This window comes from Gastrolobium bilobum, unplaced genomic scaffold, assembly GCF_033153095.1.
Source record: "Gastrolobium bilobum isolate Gb01-03AN ecotype WA unplaced genomic scaffold, APGP_CSIRO_Gbil_v1 utg10233, whole genome shotgun sequence".
Taxonomy (NCBI): Eukaryota; Viridiplantae; Streptophyta; class Magnoliopsida; order Fabales; family Fabaceae; genus Gastrolobium; species Gastrolobium bilobum.
In genome coordinates, this window is record NW_026896849.1 from 84,345 (window position 1) to 110,383 (window position 26,039).

General features: G+C 31.1%; 2 protein-coding genes across 2 annotated transcripts; both read left to right on the top strand.

Moving 5' to 3' along the window:
- The first annotated feature begins 11,674 nt into the window (after positions 1–11,674).
- On the top strand, positions 11,675–19,137 carry LOC133302357 (chorismate mutase 1, chloroplastic). Its single transcript, XM_061502125.1, has 6 exons — positions 11,675–11,989; positions 13,005–13,230; positions 13,355–13,441; positions 14,248–14,391; positions 18,006–18,098; positions 18,730–19,137. The coding sequence occupies exons 1-6, from the start codon at positions 11,832–11,834 to the stop codon at positions 18,964–18,966; spliced, it is 945 nt and encodes a 314-aa protein (XP_061358109.1). The 5' UTR covers positions 11,675–11,831; the 3' UTR covers positions 18,967–19,137.
- A 1,397-nt stretch (positions 19,138–20,534) lies between these two features.
- LOC133302340 (uncharacterized) lies at positions 20,535–22,441 on the top strand. The gene is made up of 3 exons (XM_061502103.1): positions 20,535–20,691; positions 20,773–21,781; positions 21,871–22,441. The coding sequence occupies exons 1-3, from the start codon at positions 20,535–20,537 to the stop codon at positions 22,439–22,441; spliced, it is 1,737 nt and encodes a 578-aa protein (XP_061358087.1).
- The last annotated feature ends 3,598 nt before the right edge of the window (positions 22,442–26,039 follow it).

Below are 26,039 nucleotides of genomic sequence, written 5' to 3' on the forward strand. Positions count from 1 at the left end.
ACTACTTGAACTATGACTATGAGAGAATGTTCTCCAACGTATCCTCTCAACAATTACACACCCTAGAACATCCAATGACATTTAGATTATTTATATTAGCTACCCTCATTTACTTTAACATTTATTAAGGTACTACAGTCCGTAGAAATGGATTTAAGCCTTCCATATTTAAATTCCACAAGGTCTACAAGAATTTCTTTTTTAAATGTTTGTTTTTACTTCTATTCGCCAAGAATATCCGGATATATGTCGGGGACATATCCGAATATGCTATATCCGAATATCATATTTAGATACCTAATATCCGGATATTGAATTACTAATATCCAGATATTCCATGACAGTGACGAAATAGAATATCTCTCTTAGGGATGAGGGGTTTAGAATTCAACCCCTTGCCCCATATCACTCCATCGTGTACTTAGTTATCCTCATCTAAGACATACAACAGGTGTCGACCATGTATATGGTTTAATTAAGCTATTTCATACCTTCCTTGACACCTAAGTTATCGTATCTAAACAGATTGAAATGACTTCTACATGCATAAATCGTGACACCTAGCAATCCTTTACTTAGGCCATCTCACATACAAATCATATTACAAAGTAATGACCAACATGATTAATACAAATTTACCAACAACAATACACAATTAAAATATGGCCTAGACAACCTCTATGCTCACATGAAATATAAACATAACATATCATGCCTCAAATGTCAGTAACATATATATCATGATATATATCATATCATGCAATGATATCTACGTCGGTCTCTTGCCTCGAGATACACCCATCTCATAAGTCTCAACACTTGAAAAATGTTTCCCAAACGGGGTGAGATGTCAATCTCAATAAACTGGGGTTCTCAAAGGATCACTCATTCCCAAGTATAATAAGTGTAACAGAATAATAAAATGCATAATGTTGAATATATAGCATGTAATATATGTAATATCAATATCTCCTGGTCAGAGACAATTATGCATCATGCACGTCTGCAACATACTAAAAATATATGAGGATTCCCCCTCATACCCTACACCTAGGGACACTGCCTGCACATGTAGGACACATTATCATATCCGCATATATCTCAACATATTATGCCACAAATCATTTCCAAAGATATCACACACACACACACACACACACACACACACACACACACACACACACACACACACACACACACATATATATCAGTGCATAAATCATTTTCCAAAACCATACCATGCACATAAACCAACCTCCCATAGAGTTTGATGGAACAAATAAGGGATTAACCCTGAGATTAAAAGATTACCTGTATCAGCAACATACTCCAATGTATTCTCAGTATCCAAATGAACACAACCATAGGCACTCACAAAATCACAACCTATTTCAAAGATATAAAAGCAATTAGCAAATATACTAGTCTACCACATTCATTTCAATCTTATCTTTTGCCATTTATAACACTTGAGGCTTTTTTCCAAAGCCACAAGCATTGGTTACTTAATTTATGACTAAGAAATTTTACAAAGGTCCACACTGATCTCCTTAGTGTACTAAATCATTAACAAGGGTTCACGAGTCCTTCCATTGAAGAACAATTCCAAAAAATGGGTTCTATTGTCCGGTTCGACACTAAACTGCGTTTACCATTTTTAAAACTGGTGTTGCATCTCTTTACCAAAATTTCTAAATTTTAATATGTTAAAATAGAAATTTCAAGCTTTCCAAAGACATATTATATGTCTCAATTGGAGTTGTATAACTCTGATTATGTCTTTCGCAAAGTGACTGTTGCAAACTGAATTTCTAGCAACCAAGTCGTGACTTCAAACTCAAACTGCAACCAATACAATTTTCAATGGCTACGAAATTTTACAGGATTATATCCCTATGTGTTAGCTTTACATAAATCAAACCTCACTCAATTTAGAGCTCTGTAGCTTGAGATATTGCGATTTTACTAAAACAGGTTTGCTGCTGTCGCAATATTCAGATATGCTACTGTTCATATCCAATATTTGTCGCAGAACATCAGTTTTTCATCTAGAACTCATTTTTTATGATTCAATCCAACAAGGTTCCATTTTTAACATTTACAGAGGTCTAAGCTGATGAATCAAAGTGATGATGTGGTTGCAACGTACATACACTTGATGATTTCACGTCAACATAGTTTTGATGATAACAAATGAACTCAAAAAGGAATGCTCAAGGAAGAAGCAACATCCAAAAGAAACTCAAGCAAATGTGAAAGTATGCAAGCATCAAGTCTCAAGCATCAATCCAAGTCCAAAATCTCAAATGGTATATTCATTTAGGACTTAGGAAAAATATGTAAAGGTGTATGGATTCTAGCATTGCATGAGCTCAAGTTCATTCATCACTCATATATTTCAAAAGAATGCATCTTTACAGAAATGTCAAAACAAAAGGTTTGATTTGTCCAAAATTGATTTGAAAAAGGTACCTACATGATTTAAACACTTCAAGACAGTTTCCATAACCAATTTCATGAATTACAAGTGATAGAAACCTTTTTGAATGACAAGAAACTCAGAATTTGTGCAAAAAGGGTGCTGCCATGAAATATCCGGATATTGCACTGAGAATATCCGGATATCAATATTCGGATATGTACGGATTACAACGGCTATAAGCGGCTAGAAACAACTAGTTTTCTAAAGAGGTGTCAATATAAATATCCACATCAGCTGTGATGAACAGTGGACGACCATAGATCATTTATTGAACCTTTATTACTCATTCTAGCCCATTATTGCTCATTGATTACTTACTTTACTCATTGTATACACTTGAGCTCATCTTTCCTTTGAAGCTATACATCTATTAGTTCTTCAATTTGTACAATCTGTACTTTGAGAGTACTTAGCCACTTTTAATCACCTCAATCTTACTTCTTGATTTGAGAGGGGAGTGAACCCTATACTAGAGAGGTCACCAAATTCCTAAGAAAATTTGGAGTGAAAAATTGTGAGGCATCAAGAGCCCGAAGTCTTGAAAGGTTGTAGAGGTTTGTCAAGCACCCTCAAGCTTGATAGTTAGTGAAAAGTATTGATCGAGCGGCTTCAGTCTGGACGTAGGTCACGGTGGTGGTGACCGAACCAGGATACATCTAGTTTGCAATTTCTCTAACCTTTACCTCTTTACTTAAGTATTGAAATTGTATTTTTAAATTGTCTTTATCCATTCGCTTGCTTACTTTGTTAATCTCTACACTTGCTCTCACACTTAGATTTTTCCTTGTTAAATCACTTTATTGAAGAAATAGTCTTTAAAATATCAAATGAGAGACTTTGCGAAAAGATTTTGTAAAACTCAATTCACCCCCCCTTGAGTATTGAAGCCACTTGTCCAACACAAGCTACCATTTTAAAGCATGTTTAGGCTATTTGTCATCTAGTTTATCATGTTCTCATACTTTACATACTCAAAGGTCACTTTTTCACATCAAACACAAGAGGGTTGTTTAGTTTATACATTTGGGCTTTCAAAACAGAGGAAGAAGAAGACTTTCAAGGCTCAAACTTCACTCCTACAATCTGCCAAGCGAGATGCACAAATTTAGTTTGGTAGAATTTGGTTCTTTCACTATAAAGAAGGCTTCTTGATGGTCCAAAGTGAATGTAGTTGGCTTCAATCAACAATTGAAAAGGAGGCAGCCCCCAACCCCCCACAAATAGAGACTTGCCTTCCAAAAGAAGAGGTCTTTCTCTTCAAAGATGGTTGCTTTCGAGATTTTATAAGGGTTAGGTGGTGGAAGGAGAAAGAAAGGAGGTGTCTTGGGTGTTCAGTGGAGAGAAAGCCATGGTTTCTTGGAGAGGAGAACAATGGCAGCAACGAGAGTGTACAGAGTGAGAGACCTACGTAATAACTCTTGAGAATTAAGGGTGTTATCTTATTAAGTGTAAACTGACTTGATACACCCGGTATCGACTCCTAGCTCAACTCACTTAATCATTTGTAATTTATGGACCACAATGTCTTATAAATTTTATGACGCATAAATCTATAATTTATTTTCAGTTCCGGGTATTTTCTTATACTCGCTGTTTCTATCGTGGTACGCAGTATCAACATTTTTTTTACCGAAAATGAGTAAATTCCAATAATTAATATTTCCTACTAATATTACCATAAATATTTTGTTGTCATTTTAATTTCATAAGATTTATGAAGTAATGCTTATTAATTATTTCTTAAGTTTCTGGTAATCTTCCCCACTGCAGTTTTCGCGAAACACGCAGTATCCTCACTTTTTACAGAAAAATGATTTAATTTAAATAATTAGATTTTCATCTAAAAATCTTCATTTAATTATTATTAAATTTTTAAAATCTTCATTTAACGGTGCAAGTTCTTATATCTGCATTATATATGTTGACAATCTTCAAAAGACCACTACTATGCCAAGAGCTTTGTTCCCTATATTGGGAGGTTTATAAGTTTAGGTTACTCTCACTACCTTTTAAATTTAAGTGATTATATTAATCATGTTATATAATGCAGGTTGTGATTGGAGAAAGGAAGAAATATTTGATTTTTCACCCTTCGAAAAAAAATCTTGGGTCTACCATTGTTAATAACACTCACGAAATTGTGCCACGTGACTCAATTTACTTAGCTCATATATATTTTTTAGAAAAAATAAAAGTAGAATTTTTTTTCTCATTCTTTTATTATAATATAATCACTTCTCCGCACTCACCTATTACAATTATTAAATAATGTATTTCAAAAATTAATTAAATAATTAAAATCATTAATTTATATATTATTATGATTTTAATTACTATATTAATAATTCTCTAGCACAATTAATAATTAAATAATAAATAAATAAAAATTTATGTGATAATGTATTAATAAATATTTAGCCTTTTTACTATTTCACATCCGTTGTGCAAACTGAGTTGGGGAAATTCATTAATTGATTATAATTGATTTACAAAATTTTAATTAATTGATTGATTTTAATTGATTAATAAAATTTTCGATGACAAATGTCCTGCATGGTTTTTTGTTGTAGCGACATTAATTTCATATATATCTAAACATTATAATTTAGATATAATATATTTCAAAAATATTAATTAATTGTTATTATTGATTGACAATTATTAATATAGTAATTCATAATTATAATCATAATATATTACTATAATTATTTAGTATTTGAAGAAACTGAGTAAGTGCATATTTATAATCAGTGTCTTACAATTCAGCATGGTCATCAACTAGGTTGATGTATTCGGCTACTAGATAAGTGATTCAATCGAATTTCAAAATAATATATAATAAATATTATATATAATAAACAAAAAATAGTCAAGTTGTAAGGCTTCCGATCTTCAAACAAGAGAACTCAAGTACGAATTCAGTTGCTTACAAAATATATATATATTTTATGCAATTTAACATAAAATCGATTGAACCCAATTTTAGTACCGATTCAACTTCGGTTGAACCACAAGTCATGATTGATTTATCGAGTTGATACTAGTTCGACTATACGATCAACCCGGTCTGTTCGAGTTGATTTATTACCAATTTAACTACATGATTGATCTAATGCCCAGTTTGAAGTGGTGTGGAGAGTCACTTGAACCCGAACAAAGTTTTAAAACTATGTTTATAACAAGGGTAAAGTTACTATCATGTAACATAACCTAATCAATTTTTCCTACTCAAACAAAGATGCATGTGGGTCCCATACATATAATAAAAGGGTTTTATAAGAGTTATGTTGTAGGAAAAGTGATTGTGTAATGTTATAGAGATTCGTTTTGCGTGCCTTAACTTTTTATTTATTTTTTTGTTTTAAAAAGTGTGGGCCCCACAAAATGTTGTGAGTGTAGAAAAACTTGTTGTGTTATGTTAAAGGATAAAATGAAAACCCATAATAAAAACAAAAAATAAAAAATGCTAGTGCGAAAACCAATGTGTGAGTGAGTAAAAAATTTTATATCATATTACATAATATTAATTTTTCCCTTATAACAAATAAAGGGTAATTTTTTTGTTGTGTTTTTTTATTATTATTTTATAAAAAGGTGTCTGTCAATTTAGTGGGCCGTATGACGCAATCTAGTTGACATGTATAGCTTTATATTCAAATTCACTGGTGACACTGACCACGCCCATAAATTCTTTTTTTTTTTTACTTAACCCATTTTGTTAATATTTCATTGGTTTGACATAAATGAAAAAAGAATATTTCCATTTTAATCCCTTGTCGTTATGCTAATTATCACTTAACTCCTTTGGCTTCAAACGTATCATTTCAAATTAGTTTTTTCAACTTTTTGTCTTTTATTAATTATTTAATAATTATTTTGTCCCTTATTCAGAACTATCTATCAATCTGTTCCTCTTTAATCGATTAAGCCAAAAATTTAATCGATTAAATAGTCAAAATAGGCAAAAATCGTTGACTTGAAGATTTAGTCAATTAAATCTCCCTGTTTAATCGATTAAATCTCTCATGCATAAGGTTGTTCTTCTGATAAAGAGGAAGATTTAATCGATTAAGTTGAAGATTTAATCGATTAAATCTTCATTTGACCATTTAATCGATTAAATTTTTGGCTTAATCGATTAAAGATGAGCAGATTGGTAGATAGTTCTGAATAAGGGACAAAATAATTATTAAATAATTAATGAGGGACAAAAGAGCGAAAAAGCCATTTAAAATCATTGGGATTGCAATGTGCATTATTTAACTCATTGAATACTCAAAATGCCCTTATTATATATAAAGTATTCAAAATATTATAAGCAAATAAAATAATAAATTATTAAAAATTCTGAAAAATACCTATTATTAAAAAAATCCTAAATATTATATAAATTTAAATACACAAAACAGATACAATTTTAATTGTTTATAAATCAAATTTTGTATAAAAGTTTTATTATATTATAGATTAAAATTTATATTATCCATATTTGAAAATTATATAACAATTTAAGTGAATCATGCATTTTAAATTTATGAAGAAAGCAATATTCATATAAATTAAACATAAATCCAAAAATAAAAAATAGTATATATTAAAACAATCATGCAATTAATAAATAAAATATATGTTTGTAAATTTAACATAACAATCAAACTAAAAAATCTGATAATTCATAGATGTCAAATATAAATCAAAATCATTTTTATATTTTTCAACCTAAACAAAATAGATAAATTAGATACCATTATAACAATATAAAATAATTAGAATATATTATAGATCTCAATCAACAAAAATTATTCTTAAAATATAAATTTTTCGCATATTAAAATTTTGAATTGTCACAAGATAATGTATATTTGCAATATTTTAGTGTTAAGTTATTCTAAAAAATAAAATGTACACGTTTTATCAATTTAATTTATAATATGATTAATATCACAATATATCCTTACGTGTTTTACATCCGACTCTAGCATATGAATTGTATTATTTAACTTATTTTCTAGATAATATATTATCTAAATATACAAAGAAACAGAATGTTATTATATATAATATAGTATTTAAATCATAAAATTATGATTTTAAATTTTTTCATATTTTTATAAGTTTAAAATATTTAAATCAATATATTAATATTTTTTTATGATTATGAAATAGGATTTATTGATAAAAAAAATTGTGATCGATATTGTAATTTAATATGCGACATATATTTTTCTATCACGTGAGCTTCAAAAAATTTATATATATCAATAGGCATATATTATTTTTTATTCACTGACAGATTATGATATTTTTATAATCATAATTTTCTCAAATGTCATTTCTCCAAATTCTTCTTAGGTTTTAATGTTTCTACAATGAATATAGATAAGTTATCTATATTTAATCTCAAAACGACATCGTTTTGAGTTGAAAAATTAAAAAATTATAATGAGAAAGACTATTATAAACCTGAAATAAATTATAATCACGAAAGTACCTTGATTTCCGTCCCAAAATGATGTCATTTTAAGCTCAATGTAGATAAGTTATCTACATTGATTACAGAAAAAATGAACCCTTCTTCTTAAGTAGGATTAACTTAATTTTTATAATATAAGATTCTATTTAAAAATTTATTTCATACAATCATTTTTCAGAAAAACCTAAAAAATTTGAATTTAATTTTTTTATTGATTAGAAAGAAAGAAATTCCTTTTTTTGAAAATCATAAATTTTATTCTCACAAAAAAAATTGTGGGGAGGGATCTTGACTCGATGTAAGAATAAGATGACTTACTCTCTATTTCAACTGTTGATTTTAATGCATGTGATAGTTATAATTTATTAAAAATTAATAAATAAGTAATAAGTATAATTCAATAAATTATAATGGCCAAATAAAATCAGTGGTTGAAATTGGTAGTAAGACTTTTAATTTTTGTATTGAAGTCAAAAGATACTTCCCCAAAAATCATATATTACATGAAAAATTAAACACTTTATTTGAGATTTTCATCAATTTATTGTTCCATAAAGAATTGCTTTTAAAGGATTAAATGATACGAGTTATAATCACAAGATATCTAAATGATAATTAAGTTTACAAAATAATGGTAAGTTTATAAGCAAAGAGAGTTAAGTGATATTAGGGGTGTTCATCAACCGATCCAAACCGATTCAAACTGCGGTGACCGAATCAAAAAACTGAAAACTGAAAAACTGAAAACCGAAAAACAAAAAACCAAAAAAAAACCGCAAATTTTAATTGGATTGGATCGGTTGATGAAAATCGATCCAATCTAAACCGATCCAATATATTAATTCCCCTCTACCTACTTGGGTCTTTCCCTAATCATAGTTTAAAAATTTCTAAATCCAAGACCCATTAACCCATCAACTAAACCCACGAAAAAATCTAGTCACATCTGATCAACAAAATTTTATCTTTGTAGAGCTCCATATCTCATTGCTAAAAAAAAACTATATTATAGTCTACTAATTTTTTGTATTTCAAAAAAAATAAATTTACAAAGCCAATATATACAAAAGATGTTATTTGCACAATAATTACGAAATAAATTTTAAGATTTCCAAAAAATCGAAAACTGATCCAATCCAAACCGAAAAAAATGGATTGGATTGGATTGGATTTGAAAAAAATCCAAACCAAATGGGTGATTATATGATCAAACCGAAGGGATTGAGTCGGATTATTTTTGCTTCTAAAATCGATCCAATCCAGACCGCGAACACCCCTAAGTGATATGATATAAAAGGGGTGAAAGTAAAAAACTTTTCTTTTAAAATAATGCTGAAGACTCATTTTATAATATTCCACAGTTTTTCAAAATTTTATTCCTTGTTATCATTATTAATTCAGGGAAAAGTTAAATTTACAAATTTTTTTTTACAAACTTTTATAAACTACACTATGTTTGACCGGTCATACTTCAATCAAGAGTGTACGACCGATCATACTTAATGTAATTTGTAAAAAAAACTTGTAAATGGATGTTTTCCCTAATTCAGGATATTGGAGTTTAATAGGATGTGCGCTCATACTCATATTGAGACTTTGGCCATGTAGTCATGCTAATACATGGGCCAAGATTATGGAATCTTTTGACAATAATGGATTATCTGATCATTTATCTATAAATAATTAAAATCGTTTCACATAATCCCAATTTATATCAAAGTTTTTGTTCCTTGTTTTGAGGATTAAATATTGGGTCAAATCCGGAATAATAAGTATGTCACAATTATGGCGCTTTATTATTATTTTTCTTTTAATAGATCATGACGTGTCATGTATTTAAAAGTGTGTAATTCAATTATATTATGAATATATAAAAAAATTAAAGAAAATATATTCTAAAAATATAAAACCACAAGTCTAACTTCTTTTTGAAAGAATAAGATTTCATAAATTTGGATAATGTGATTTGAAATAAGAATCTGATTCTATATGTTTTTACTATAAAATATGAAAAATTTCTGATTCTATGATTACATGTAAAATAAAAGAGTTTTGGTAATATATATCCTAAAGAATTAAAATAAAATCATTAAATAAAAATAAAAATATCTTATTGAAATATTCAAATAATATCATATATTATCTTACAATAAGCTTAAAGTATTTTGTATAATCACCTAGGATTGATTTTTATATTTTCTTATATTTCATAATTTATTTTCTCATTTTAAAACCTATTATTCTTATAATTAGGGTTAGTGTTTTTTAATTTATATCATCTGATATAAAATATTATAAAATCTTTTTTTCTTTTCTCTCTGATCATCCCTATAATTTCAATATATTAATATCTTAAAGAGTTAAAAACTATTCATAATTTTTTCATTAAATAATTTCACAAAAATAACAATTAATTCTTAACCAATCTCACATATTGTCCGTCTTAAGATATCAGAATTTGATTAAGTTTAATTCTTAAAAATCATAACTTTTATAGAGCAAAGAAATTCAAATTCAAAATCGAATTAGTAGGAACTATTATAAGTTATAACCTCGAATATCAATCGATATTTTTTTTAAATAAAAAATTAATTAAAAAGAAGCACTACGTCCAGACATGACAGATGCAAACAGAGTACATAATTAGTGGAAATCAATGTTTTGTCACTTACCAATTTGATCTAGACATTTTATTTTCTTAATAAACTAATATCACTCACCTATATTTATATACATATCACTTTAAACTTATATACTTTTTATAATAAATTTGTATAATTTTTTATCAAAGCTTTTTTTTTTTGGAAAAATGTTTATTCTTTTAAATGACATAACTTAGGGCATGTTTGGTGCATAGTATAGGATAATGTCTAATAGTATAAGGCCTGATTGTATAAGACCAGATTGAATTTTAATACTATCAAGCGTTTGACACGGTATTGTATAAAATAATATATTGTATAAGATAATATCATCTAGTATTTGGTAATGCACTGTATAATACTATATATGATAAAAATAAATATTCTTAATAAAAATATCCTTTAATAAAGAATTTATATAATTCTTCAAAAAATGTCATATGATATTAATTTTTATAAAAATTTATTGATCAGTGTGTCCAAAATATAAATTAATTTTTATAAAAATAAAAATATTCAATATTTTAAAAATTAATATATTGAAAAATAAATTTTTATTTTAATATATTAATATTAAAATAATATATTAATTTTTGAGAATTACATTGGCCAACGATGTTAATACATCAATCTCTTATCAGGTCTTATCTCTCACCCTTAGGCCGGATTAAGTTATACATCGTTTTGATGTATTAAGGGATTATGATGTATAAGCTTATACTATACGGTGGTCACACCAAACAATTGAAAATGTCATAACGTATAATATAAGCTTATACTATCATGCCTTATACCCTTTCACTCTTATAAAGAGGTGAGACCTACACCTTTATTTTATTTTTTTGTTAACTCTTTCTCCTCTTTTATCTATCTCTTTCTTTCTTTTAAAATGACACAACTTTATATCCTTCGAAATGACACACATTTTACCCTTTTTTTATATGTTTATATTCTAATTTTGACACTACGAGGTGTGTAATTGGTTGGTATGTGCTCTTTTCTTAATCAAAGTCTTAGGTTTCATACACACCCATAGTCACACAGGTCCACCTACTACTTTTTCCACAATCCACACCTAATGCCCGTTGCCGTTGAATCTTCACCCACCAACCACCAAAGCCACCTTCCATTTCCATGATTTTCTTCTCTCACCCTTTTTCTTAATTGTTAATGCTTCTTTCTCTTTGCTAGATTCCTATTGTCACAATTCAGTTTTATTCTCTCTCTCTCTCTAATGGAGGCTAAGCTTTTAAGAGCTACCTTCTCAGTGCCTTCAAGACCCACTTGTGCTTTTGATCTCACAAATCGTAGGGCTTCATTCTCCTTCAACCCCACTTCAGCTTTTGCCAAAAGATGCAATCTTTCTGTTCCGGCACATTCGGCTTCCATTGGGTGAGTATTGAACTCTGCTTTCAAATTTCTATTATGGGGTTCTCATAAATTCAGTTGTTTATTCTAAAAGTTTGGATTTTTGTTGGTTCTGCTTTGTTTCTCCAATTCCACATGCCTGTTGGGTGTCATGATGTCTGGTTGTTTGATGATTTGGTTTATGCAGTTGCAATTGTCTATAGAATTTAATCACCAAATTTTGTTGCTCTAATGTGTGGTTCCTCTTTAAGGTCTTAGCAAAGAGGAAAGTGATCATGAAATTTTGTTTTGTATACTTGATCAGAAAGGTCTTTATTATTTTTTAAATACCATAGTGATCAAAATTTATGATTCTTTCCAAATGTAGTTAGCTGCTATGCCTTCAATTTTCGTTTCTTTGTCAAAAATGGTTGGTGTTGCCTCCATGTGACTATCCATAGGTTTGATTCAAGTAATTAGCCTCTTGCAGATAGATGCAAGGTAAGGCTGCATACTATAGACCCACAAAATGGGTTTGACCCTTCTTTGGATCCTGCATATAGCAGTAGCTTTATAGCATCAGACCCACTTGTCAAGTGGGGCTATTGAGGTTATAACTCATTATATAAATAGCATCCTCTGTGATATTCTGTTTTCCAATTAATACAGAATTGAGGCTATACTACTAGATGAGCAATGGAGTCCTAGCACCTCCATGTTTCTTGAATTATTTATACTTTTGCTGCTGTACTTACCTAATGTTTTGTGGTTACTCGGGTCTCTTCAATCCAGTGATAGTACTTAATATATTCTATAGTAGTGATGCTAATTTTTAACAGCCTAAGACAAGATGAATGACTATTAATTGCTATTTCAATCAATTTTCATACTCATGCCTTCAGCTTTGCATGTACAATTGTACAGTTTCTTATACTTGCATTGCATCTTTTCATCCTTAAATCTACAAGTGCAAAATATTTGTTTATTTGAAGGATACCATCATTTTTGCTTTCTATATTGACCAATCAAATTTTAAAATTACCCAATTTCTTTTGTGTAGATCAGTGTCAGCAAAGAAAAGGATTGATGGGAGTGAAAACCTGACCCTTGATCATATCAGACATTCTTTAATTCGTCAAGAGGATAGCATAATCTTTAGCCTCTTGGAGCGAGCACAATACTGTTACAATGAAGATACATATGACCCTGATGCTTTCTCCATGGATGGATTTCATGGATCGTTGGTAGAATACATGCTCAGAGAAACTGAGAGGCTTCATGCCAAGGTATGAACCTAAGCCCGAAAAGCAATGATTAAATGAGAATTGCCTAAAAAAATGATAAAATGAAAATAGTAAGTCCTTATATATAGATGTCAATTTTTCTGACCCGGTTTCCATTTCACTGAAGGTGGGTAGATACAAGAGCCCTGATGAGCATCCATTCTTTCCTGATGGCCTACCTGAGCCATTGTTACCGCCTCTGCAATACCCTCAGGTAAAGAATACGTCTTAAGCAATAATCAAGGCCATTACTCTTATGATTTTGTTTTTCGACTAAATTTATTATATTCATATGGACAGAACTATGCTTTCGGTTAGATAGAATAACAATGTGTAGAAGTCTGATAAATTCCTCCTTTCCAAGCTCAGACAGGCAGTATGTAGGAGTTTACAACATTGGAGGAGGTTAAGGAATTGCCATTCACAACACTAGTAGTGTAAATTTTCTATATAGATTTTAAAAATTATTGGAAACTGGCTTAAACATTCTGATACGTAAAAAGATAATTTTGAAGTAAAAAAGTTCCTCAAAAGTAGGAAGTGTGTGTAAGAGGTGGGCCTTTGTGATTAATTTGAAATGATCTTTTTCTCATTTCAAATGTAGTGATAATGTGAGATGAAAACACTGCATATACTTGAAAAGTAAAAATTGGATACCTAGTTGGGAAATGCCGGTCCTATGATAGTATTCGTTATTAGACCATTTCAACCCAAAACACTCATACAAAGTAATAATCACAGTAAAACTAAGAGCGAAAGGAAAATCAACCTGCTTGTTAATTCAAAAATTACAGCTTAATTCTAGAACAAGTTAGTCCTGTCTTATACATTTTCTGTCGCATACGAACGTACACTATAATAATTTACAGATTCAATCAAATGACAAATTATATATCTACTAGAATTCTTACGTTATGAACTCTTTCTCTTTCTCTCTCCTTACGTGTTTAATGGTTGTGTTGCTAAACCTTTTATGTGCTGATTGCTTCTTCACTGAATTTCTGTGTAATGTGTCAATAGGTATTGCACCCTATTGCTGATACAATTAATATAAATGATAAAGTTTGGGGCGTATACTTCAGAGTTCTTATCCCACAATTAGTAAAGGAAGGAGATGATGGTAATTGTGGATCCAGTGCTGTGTGTGATACAATTTGCTTGCAGGTACGCATTATTAGTTTCCTTTTAATTAAATTCATTTCTAAGTTGAAATGATGTCTTGGGGTAGTACCACCTTGTATTTTCAATTATTAAATCTATTCCATATTCAGGGATCTCATAGCATATTTTATTTTTTATTTATATTAATATCAACATATAGGTTCATCACATAAAAAAAAAAGTAAAGACCTCACCCAAGTTAGATGCATCAAGGATGAAAATCAAAAACTTCTGGTGAGAGATGAAGATGTAAATGAAAGGTGGTTGAAATACTTCAACAAGCTGTATAATGGGGATGGAGATACAAGCGAGGTGGACTTAGAGGACGTGTGTGATGATATGAATAAAAGATTTGTACGCAGAATTAATACACATGAAGTTAAGGAGGCTTTAAAGAGGATGAAGACTAATAAAGCCTTAGGGCCTGATGGTGTCCCTATTGAAGTGTGGAGAGGCCTGGGGGATGTGGCAATAAAATGGTTGACCAATCTTTTTAATAAGATTCTCCAGACGAATAAGATGCCTGATGTATGGAGGAAAAGTATGATTGTGCCTATCTACAAAAACAAGGGAGATATACAGAATTGTTCAAACTATAGAGGCATTAAGCTAATGAGCCATACTATGAAGTTGTGGGAGAGGGTTATTGAACATCGCTTGAGGAGAGATACCAAGGTTTCTGTAAATCAATTTGGATTTATGCCAGGAAGATGTACCATGGAAGCAATTTTCTTGATGCGACAACTAATGGAAAGATACCGAGAAAAGAAAAAGGACTTGCATATGGTGTTCATAGACCTTGAGAAAGCATACGATAGGGTTCCAAGGAAAGTTTTATGGTGGGTCCTGGAGAAGAAAAAGGTTCCATTAAAGTATGTAAAGGCAATCAAGGATATGTATGATGGGGCTACTACATGTGTAAAAGCTTGTAACGGATCATCAAGTTATTTTCCTATCACGGTAGGTGTACACCAAGGGTCGGCTCTAAGTCCTTACCTCTTTGCCTTAGTTATGGATGAACTAACAAAAGATATTCAAGAGGAAGTGCCATGGTGTATGCTTTTTGCAGACGATATTGTGCTTATTGATGAGAGCAAGGAGGGTGTTAATAGAAAACTTGAATTGTGGAGAAGCACATTGGAATCCAGAGGATTCACATTAAGTCGAAGCAAGACTGAGTATCTGAAGTGTGAGTTTTCTCTGGTACGAGATGAGGACCAAGAACCTGTGCATCTAAATGGTCAAGAGGTACCCAAAAAAGATGCTTTTAAATACTTGGGCTCCATTTTACAAAACGGCGGAGAGATTGATGAGGATGTAAATCACAGAATCAGAGCAGGGTGGATGAAATGGCGCAGTGCATCTGCATTTTTGTGTGACCGCAAAATCCCCCTGAAGTTAAAAGGAAAATTCTATAAAACGGCAGTAAGACCGGCAATGCTATATGGAGCAGAATGCTGGCCAGCACATAGGCAACATGAGCATAAGATGGGAGTAGCAGAGATGAGGATGTTAAGGTGGATGTGTGGTTACACAAGGATGGATAAGATAAGAAATGAAGATATTCGACGAAAGGTCGGAGTAGTACCGGTAGCCGAGAAGATGAGAGAACATAAATTGAGGTGGTTTGGGCACGTGATGAGAAGACCCATGGATGCTCCTGTAAGAACAGAAGTTTGTCACCAAGAGCTCAACACAAAAAGAGGCAGAGGTAGGCCGAAGCTTACTTGGGGGAAAGTAGTAAAACAAGATTTAATGGAGTGGGATATAGATTGGCGGACAGTATGTCTTAGAACGGAATGGTGAAAAGCTATAAGTATGGTGGAGGGTTAGACCCGCTGTTATTCCTATGTTCCAGATGGTCCCTTTTTAGTCCTTTTCCCCTTCATTTCCCCCACTTCTTCTTGTCCCTTTCTTTTTTACTTTTATTTATTTATATATACATATATTGTTATTTTATTTTATCTTATTTTATATTTTTATTTTATTTGTTTATTTTTATTTATTTATTTTTGGCTTTTTTACTTTTTTACTTTATTTTTTTTTTTTTTTTTAACTTTTTTTCAACCGTTTTGTATCTTTCATGTGGGTTCATCTACCACCGACCCCAATTAATTTGGGATAAAGGTGTTGTTGATGTTGATGTTGATTAATATCAACATCAACAACACTTTTATCCCAAACTACTTGGGGTCAGTGGTAGATGAACCCAAATGAAAGATACGAAAAGTTTGAGAAAAAAAAAGAAAAAGAAGAACACATAAATAAATAAATAAGAGAAAAAAGATTGAAAGGAAAAATGAAATAAGAGAAAAGAAGGAAGAAAGACAGAAAGAGAGGGAGATAAAGAGGAAAAAGACAATAAATAAATAGATAAAATAAAATAATATATATATATAAGAAAAAATAAAAGGGGTATAGGGGAATAAAAAGTAAGAGAAATAAGATGGGGAAGGGGAAAGTAGATAAAAGAAAAGAAGGGGAAAGAAGGAGAGGGAGGAGATGAAGAGGAAAATGACTAAAAAAGGACCATCTGGAAAATAGGAATAACAACGGGTCTAATCCTCTACCATGCTTATAGCTTTTCTCCATTCCGACCTAAGACACACCGTTCGGCAATCTATATCACACTCCATTAAGTTTTATTTTACTATCTTCCCCCAAGGAAGTTTCAGTCTACCTCTACCTCTCTTTGTGTCGAGCTCTTGATAACAAACTTCTGTTCTTATGGGAGCATTTAGGGGCCTTCTCATTACGTACCCAAGCCATCTTAATTTATATTCCCTCATTTTTTCAGCCGCTGGTACTACTCCTACCTTTTGTCGAATATTCTCATTTCTTATCTTATCTATCTTCGTATAACCACACATCTACCTTAACATCCTCATTTCTTCTACTCCCATTTTATACTCATGTTGCTTATGTGCTGGCCAATATTTAACTCCATACAACATTTTAATTTTAATTTAGAGTAAACACCCTTTTTGGTCCCTGTCAATATCTACGAAATTCTTTTTAGTCCCTGGCAATAAAAAAAGACCAAATTGGTCCCTAACAGTATGTAAAAAGGGCCACGTTAGTGACGGAGGAGTTGACATAAGGACTAACGTGGCCCTTTTTTCATAATTTTAGGGACCAATTTGGTCCTTTTTTATTGTCAGGGACTAAAAAGGATTTCGTAGATATTGCCAGGGACCAAAAAGGGTGTTTACTCTTTAATTTATATATATATATATATATATAGGTAAAATCATTTCTGCAGCCGCTTTACATACAGCAACGACAAGTGTGGTTATGATTCCCCACATTTAATGTTTTCATCCTTTGTATGGTTATGATTTCCCGCATTTAATGTTTTCAAGTATATATATGGCAAGTATTTGATTGTTGCACGTACAACAGCTGCAGAAATGTAAACACCACATATATAATATATTATTATTTTTTAAAATAAATTTGTAATTTTTTTTTTGTATTTGGTAAAACTGTTGCAACTTGCAAGTTTCCTTATTGACATTTGGCATGCTTTATTTTTAAAAGTTCAGCAATTTCTCTCCCTCTAATTTGCAATTGTGGCTCTTATATTGCTGGAAACTTGTGATTTCTTGTGACTGCAGACTCTCTCGAAGAGGACCCATTATGGCAAATATGTAGCTGAAGCAAAATTTCAAGCTTCTCCAGATGCATATAAAGATGCCATTTTAGCACAGGTACAAATGCCTGTCAGAGGGCCAGACTTCAATACAATTCTTGTTATTTTTCTACTTTCTAGGAAGTGGGAAATTCAATACTATCAATGGTAAATGTGCTTTGAATTGCAAGCATGTTCATCAAAAGTAATCATTTAATCATACTAATTTTTGTGCCATGAATTGTTTTTGGTCATATATAAATCTATTTGGTTACTGGTCAATCATACTGATCTTGATGGACATGCTTACAAGTTTAATGAGTTTGCAACCATTGTATATTAAAAAGGGCAAACTCTCCTGACTTGCAAAGGTAGGGGTGAGGGTTCATTGTATACAGTCTTATCTTTGCATTTTTTTTATTTTTTTTTGCAAATAGGCTGTTTTCTAGATTCGAACCTGTAACCTTCTAGTCACAAGGAGTAACTTTATCGCTGTTCTAAGAAATAGAGCAAATTTCGGTGCACAAGGCTCCCCCCGACCTACGAGGGTTGGGGTGAGGGTCAATTGTACACAACTTTAACCTTGCATTTTTGCAAAGAGATTGCAACCATTGTATATTGCAAAGGGAAAATTTCAAGTTTCATTTTGATTTTTCTGCAAGCTGGATTTTTCTCAGAATTAACTTTGTCTTGTTGAGGTGACTTTGCAGGACAAGGATAGGTTGATGGATATGCTAACATATCCTGAAGTTGAAGAAGCAATTAAAAGGAGAGTAGAGATGAAGGCCAAGACTTTTGGGCAAGAAGTGGTTATAAATATGAAGGAACATCGAACTGAACCAGTGTACAAAATAAATCCAAGCTTGGTAGCTGATCTATATGGTGACTGGATCATGCCATTGACAAAGGAAGTTCAAGTTGCTTATTTATTAAGGAGGCTGGACTGAACATAATACGTACCTTTTTAATTACAATGTTCATATAGTATTTGTCTTTTCTAAGTAATAATACTTGTAATGAATGTCGCTGATTGGGTAACTATCTTTGAATTGTGACTATAAATTCTACCTTTTGTAATTAACATATGGAGGAAGTTGATATTGTATTCTTATATAGTGATTCATCTTTCAGTATTGAAGTTAATGGAAGTGAACATTGAAGTGTTAGATACTCCAAGTTCCAACAATAATTTTTTGGAGAGAAGGTAGTAATGACCATCTATGAAGCACGGATACGCATTTTTGAGAAATTTCTACGTATCGGACACACGTCCGATACGGATACGTTACGATACTCCATTTTTACGTATCTAATGGATGAATGGAATTTCAGTAATTGTTTTAAAAAATAAAGCGGTGTTTTTTTTGGGATAAAAAGAACCCAAATCGTATTAAATCTCAGAATCCAAATCAACACATCCTGACCTACACGCAAGATGCCACAACGTCATTCTTCCTCCTCCGTCGTTGGTTTGTCGTCGCCGTTCCTCCTCCGCCGTCGGCCGTCGCTATTTCTGCTCGGCTCCTCCATGGTTTCGTTGGTAGCTGTTTCTCCTCGATCTTTCTTCCTCCTTGGCTGTCGGTGGGTGGTAGCTGTTCGTTGTGAGACCTCCATCCATCGTCGTTCTTCCTCCATCGTCTCTGCTCAAAAAAGGATCCTCTCACGCATGGAAGGCAAGTGAATGAAGGATAGATATTTTTTTGTCGGTGAAAGCTGTTTGACATCGTCGTTCTTTTATTTGTATTGTATATATATTTTTATTATATTGGCTGAGGATGATATAATAATTGGTTTATTTTTTATATATATTAATTAATATCCATCGACCATCGTCGTTCTTTTATTTCAATTGTATATATATTTGTATATAATTATTTTTTTATATTTGTATATTCTGTTTTTTATACGATTATATTTGTATATAATTATTTTTCTTTTGTTTATATTTTTATATTATATTTGTTTATTCCATTTACATAAATTTATATTGTTATATTTTGTCTATTCTGTATATTTGTATATTGTATATTCTGTTTTTAATTTTTCTTTTTTACATGATTTTTTATTTTGTATTTTTAAATATGATTTTGTTTTGTTAACATAATAGAATGGAGTCAAACATAAATCAAAGTGATAGTTCAATACAATCCAATGCACGAAACGTGGAAATTGAAGTTGAAAACTTGAGCAGACCATTGTGGAATTATGTTACTAAAGTTGAGGATGGAAATGAAGGAGGAGGGAATGTGAGTTGGAAGTGTAACTTTTGCAAACTTGAATATAGAAGTTCATACAGGAGAGTGAAGTATCATTTGTTAAAGATTAAATCTAAAGGGATTGGAATATGTAAGACTGTTAAGGAGGCATCTTTGATGGAAATGGGAAAATTGGAAGAGGAATATTCTGAAAGGGTGAGGAAGAACGCACCGAGATATGTTCCTTTACCACCCACTAGCTTTTCAGTTACATCTAGTACATCTAATAAAAAAAAAGAAATGATGAAGGAACTACAAGCATGAGTCCTATTGAGAGGGCTTTCAATATAGGAGAGCAGGAAGAATTAAATCATATTATTGCGCGAATGTTTTATTCTGCTGGATTGCCATTTCATTTGGCAAGGAACCCGTACTTTCAACAAGCATTCACTTATGCTGCAAGTCATAACATTGGAGGTATTTAATGTTATGAAATATTATGTTTCTTTTTATCTCATTTATTTCCTTGTTTTTAACTGTTTTCTGTTGTGACTTCAGATTATCGACCCCCTGACTATAACTTGTTGCGAACTACTCTTTTACAACAGGAGAAAGATAATGTTGATAGGTTGTGTATCCCTGCTCGATCTCTTTGGAGATCAAACGGTGTGAGTATTGTCAGTGATGGGTGGAGTGATTCCCAAAGGAGGCCAATAATTAATTTCATGGCAGTATGTGATGGTGCAGCCATGTTTTTGAAAAGTGTTGATTGTTCTGGTGATGTCAAGGATAAGTATTTTATCTTCAACTTGCTAAAGGAAGTAATTCAAGAAGTTGAGGTGGATAAGGTGGTTCAAGTAATTACGGATAATGCTGCTAATTGTAAGGGTGCAGGACAACTTATTGAGCAAGAATATCCGACTATCAATTGGACACCATGTGTTGTTCACACGTTGAATTTGGCTTTGAAGAACATTTGTGCAGCCAAAAATGTGGAGAATAATGAGATTACTTATGGAGAATGTAGTTGGATATCTGAAATTGTTGGCCATGTTTCAACAATCAAGACTTTCATCATGACTCATTCTATGAGATTGTCCATGTTTAATGAGTTTGTGCCATTGAAGTTGCTTTCTATTGCTGACACCCGATTTGCTTCCATGATTGTGATGTTAAAGAGGTTCAGGTTGATAAAGGGTGGTCTCCAAAACATGGTCATTTGTGAAAAATGGAGTATTTATAAAAATGATCATCAAGGAAGGGCAAGACTAGTGAAGGAGAAGATATTGGATGATGAGTTCTGGGAAAACATTGATTACATCCTTGCTTTCATTGCTCCTATTTATGATATGATCAGGTTTTGTGATACTGATAAACCTTGTCTTCATTTGGTTTATGATATGTGGGATACGATGATTGAAAAGGTAAAGAATGTAATATGCTTGAAAGAAGGGAGGATGCATGGTGAGTCATCAACATTTTATTATGTGGTGTATAATAATCTTATAGATCGTTGGACCAAAAGTTCAACTCCCCTTCATTGTTTGGCACATGCTTTGCATCCCAAGTAAGTTTTTTATAACTGTAACTTTAGTTTAATAATTCTATTTATTGGAACCATTTTGACACTTGTAATTTCCTTTTTCTTTTTGGTAGATACTACAGTGATCAATGGCTTGCTGAAGATCCAAGTCGAGTTTCTCCAGACAATGATGTGGAGATTAATTTAGAAGTAAAAAAGTTCTTCAGGAGACATTTTTCTAGTGTGGAGGAAAGGGCTACAGTAAATTTGGAGTATATCAACTTTGTTCAAATGAAGGGAGGTTTTAGAGAGTTTGAGGCTATTGAAAATCGATATACAATGAATCCCAATGATTGGTGGGGAGTTCACGGTTGTAGTGCACCTTTGCTTAAAAAGCTGGCTTTGAAACTCACTACACAACCTTCTTCTTCATCATGTGCTGAACGCAATTGGAGTACTTACTCTTTTGTGCATTCCATGAAGAGAAATAAAATGGATCCCAAACGAGCTGAAGACTTAGTTTACATACATAGCAACCTCCGGCTCTTATCAAGAAAGAGTCCAAAATATAATGAAGGAGAAAGTCAGTATTGGGACATTAGTGGTGATGCAGTTGATACCTTTAATGATGTTGGAGCTTTAGATGGTGCTACCCTTTCCTTAGATGAGCCAGAGATGGAGGCAAATATTATTAGTAGCACTTAATATCCACACACTAGTTGAGATATTTATCAATTTTGTATGGATAATTTGCTATTTGTGCCTATGATTTTATTATATTTTGTTAATGTGAAGTACACTATATTAAAAATATTATTTAATACTAAGACGTATCGGAACGTATCGAAATATTAGTATTTTTGAAGTAACGTATCGGACACACGTATCGGGAACGTATCAAAAATGCCGTATCGGTATCGGTGCTTCATAGATGACCATGTTTGGTGGTTTTGAACTCAACCCATCAACTTTTCTGCTTGCTCTTTACAAAAATTGTGTCGCTGTGACGATCCAGTTGTAAGGTACGAGACTTGAAATTACACATCTTAAACATAAGATTCTGGTGTAGGGTTTATATGGACTTTGAACTCTTCTATTTTACAAGCTAGTTTTTGGGATAAAGCTCTCGTATCAGTCTTAAGTCCTCAAGTAACATGGAGGAATAACTGCATAAGAAATTTTGAAATAAGCATTGCATATAATAGATATTCAAATTAGTAGTTTACAAATATTAAGGAACTTTTTAAGGATAAGTACATTTTTTTTAGCATGTCAACACACAACTTCTGCATATATTAACGGTTGATTTAGAGTATTTAAAGAATTTCTTGTGCTTGCATTTGAGTGTATCCTTAGTGCAGTATTCAAGAGTGATGCTCTTACTCAACTTAAGGAAGCAAAGGATTTAACATCCTTCATGATTGTTGCCAAGTATGATCTAACATCATAATTATCCATTTCAAGTGGTTCAACAACTCAAACCAAAAAAGCAACTAATAGAGATGGGTTTAAAAGATTTCAATTTTAAAGGCCCCAAATTTGAAAGATAAAAAAGAGATGGGGCCTAGCAAGATAATCTCTGGCACTTTCCCCCCTGCACAGCAATAATGATACCCACCACATGGACAATAAAACATGTAGAGGAAAACACAATAGTCACACCCTCTCAAGAAGGGGAAAAAGGATTTGGGAGAAGAAATTGGCCAACCAAAAGACATCATCATAATATTTAAAAAACCATTTTTTCAATGAAAAATTTACACAATTTAATACTGCTAGCAAGATTTGGATAATATTAGGATATATGTTTGGTACAAGAGAAATTTTTTTGTGTTCGGGGATCATGATATCCAGTAATATACAAAGAAATCCAACTTACTGGGAATGATATAAAAAAGTTGTTTGGTAGACATAAATATTACTGGAAATATTTAATAATTTTACTGAGTATATGTTTGGTTGTGAGTAAAATATTACTAGTAATATATATTGATGTGTGTTGGGGGGTATTATTGTCTTAAAAATATGTTATTTGTTTTCCCTTCTCTCAGTAATCATGAAAACTGTCTAATTTTTGGTAATCCAAACAGTAATTTTTCTTTGTAAAATGCTTTACTGATAAAACTTGGATACCCAGGAATTGATTTTTGATACTTCTACCAAACATGGGAATCGATGTTTACCATAGAAGGTTTACCGGTAATCCTTGTGATACCCTTATACTAAACACCACCTTATGGTTTCACTTTATTTTCATTTTCTTTTTAAAGATTCAAATTATGTATATACCTTAAATGATTTGTATAAGTTATTTTTTTGGGTTTGTCTACTCTCATGTTATAAGAGAAATCATATCTTATTCTAAGACATAAAGTGATGGTTCCCACTATTAAACAAAGAAGAATAGAAAATAATAACATAATTATTGAAGTATCTATGACATAATTTTTATTTTTTAAAAAAAGCTCTAACAATATAAATGATTGCTTGTTCACACAGGTTTCAATGTGGAGTACAGCAAAATCTAAGCAGATTGAGTAATGGACCATTACCCTTGAAATTCAGAATTAGGTATGAGATAGTGAAATTTTGCATTTCTTAATTGATGTACTTGTTGCATTATCGTGATTTTAGGAAAGTTAGGACCAGTTCATTGGTAAAAAGGAAAAGGGAGATTTGGGAGCATGTTCTGGTCTTTTCTCATATCAACCATGAGTCATTGACAGCTTTTTTTTGTAAAGGAGAAGCACATGGATCTGGTCAAAGCATGAACCGGAAATAACAATTTGAAGATAAGGATTATAATAGAATATATATTTTCATCTACCTGTCAAATTAATATGTGTTCATCTGTTTATAAATAAAACAATATATTAATCTTACTTTACTATAGTCTGATTTTCATTTTCATAATTCCAATGTCGTTTATTTTCTTTTGTTTTTGTTTATAAAAAAGAATAATCCTGTTTTGATTTTTCATCATGCGAAGGTAAAAAAGCTACGCTGATATAAGTTTTCCTCGTACACAAATTGTTAGAAAGTTACATTGCATGCATGACCTTGAGTTTGTAAGAATTTCAGATTTTATTTATTTTAATTTTTTCACCGATTCATTGATTATTCGATTAATTTGATTGCATCAAATAAAATCACAAAAGCAATAAAATTCTCCAGATTAAAATATCTAAATTTTTAACATAATTTTGTACCTAATACTTGAACTCAAAGTTACTGAGTAAACTTAAATAACCACGTATCAATTAATCAATTTGCGTCTTAATTTTTATTTTTATTTTAGTTTAGGTGTAACTTGAAATAAATTTTAATGTAAAGTCTTTTTTGGGTCCTTAACAAAAAAAATATGATCTGCACTTTTGTTTCTTAAAAAAAAAAGTTAACTTTTGATTTCTCTAAAATTTCAGTTCTTTGAAAATGTGGTTTCTCAAAATTTAATAAAGACTCAATTTAATTTTCAAAAAAAATTAATATGAATATTTTTTTTATAAGAAACATCGTGAAAATCATTTTTTTTTTTAATAACTCATAATGGATTTTATGTCCAGTATACATCTTTACACGTGGCGCATGCGAAGCAACCTCGTTATTTTAGAAAGTTGAGTTGTAAAAACAAAAAATAAGAAGCGCACCTGATACTCTGATAGCACCTGCGATATGTTCCCTTCATCATTAATTCGATCCAACTTAATTCTTCAATATTATTGCAGAAGTAATTTTGAAATTAAACGTTAATTGACTATAATTCCCTGTTAATGGAGAGAGAAAACATACAACATTTACTAAAAAAATAGAAAAATACACATTAATAAAGGGAGACAAAATTTAACGATTATATAATATTCTTGATTTTAAGTTCAGCCAAACAATCATATAAAAGTCATGCAAAATAACATAATTAAAATTGTAATAATTTTGAAGAAGAACGTATGGAGAAACTAAGAACAAGTTTAATTATATTTTTTTTATTGTTAACATAATTTCACAAATTAATACTAATATACATTATATCATTTCAACAAATATCTGCGATGTACATTAATCAAGTGATTTAAGATTATTCCTTAATCCATGGTCTCAAATTGGAGTCTTAAATACGTAATTATATTAAATAATTAAAAATTTGATAAGAAAAAATTTATCACGTTTATAATCTTGCTCGACTTGAGGTGATTAATCCAACAATCAATAATTAAAATAAAAATAAATAAATTCTCAATTAGTGAAAAAAACACCATTACAAAAGCACTTCTCAAATTATCAAATAGTGCTAGCTCAATTGACGTAT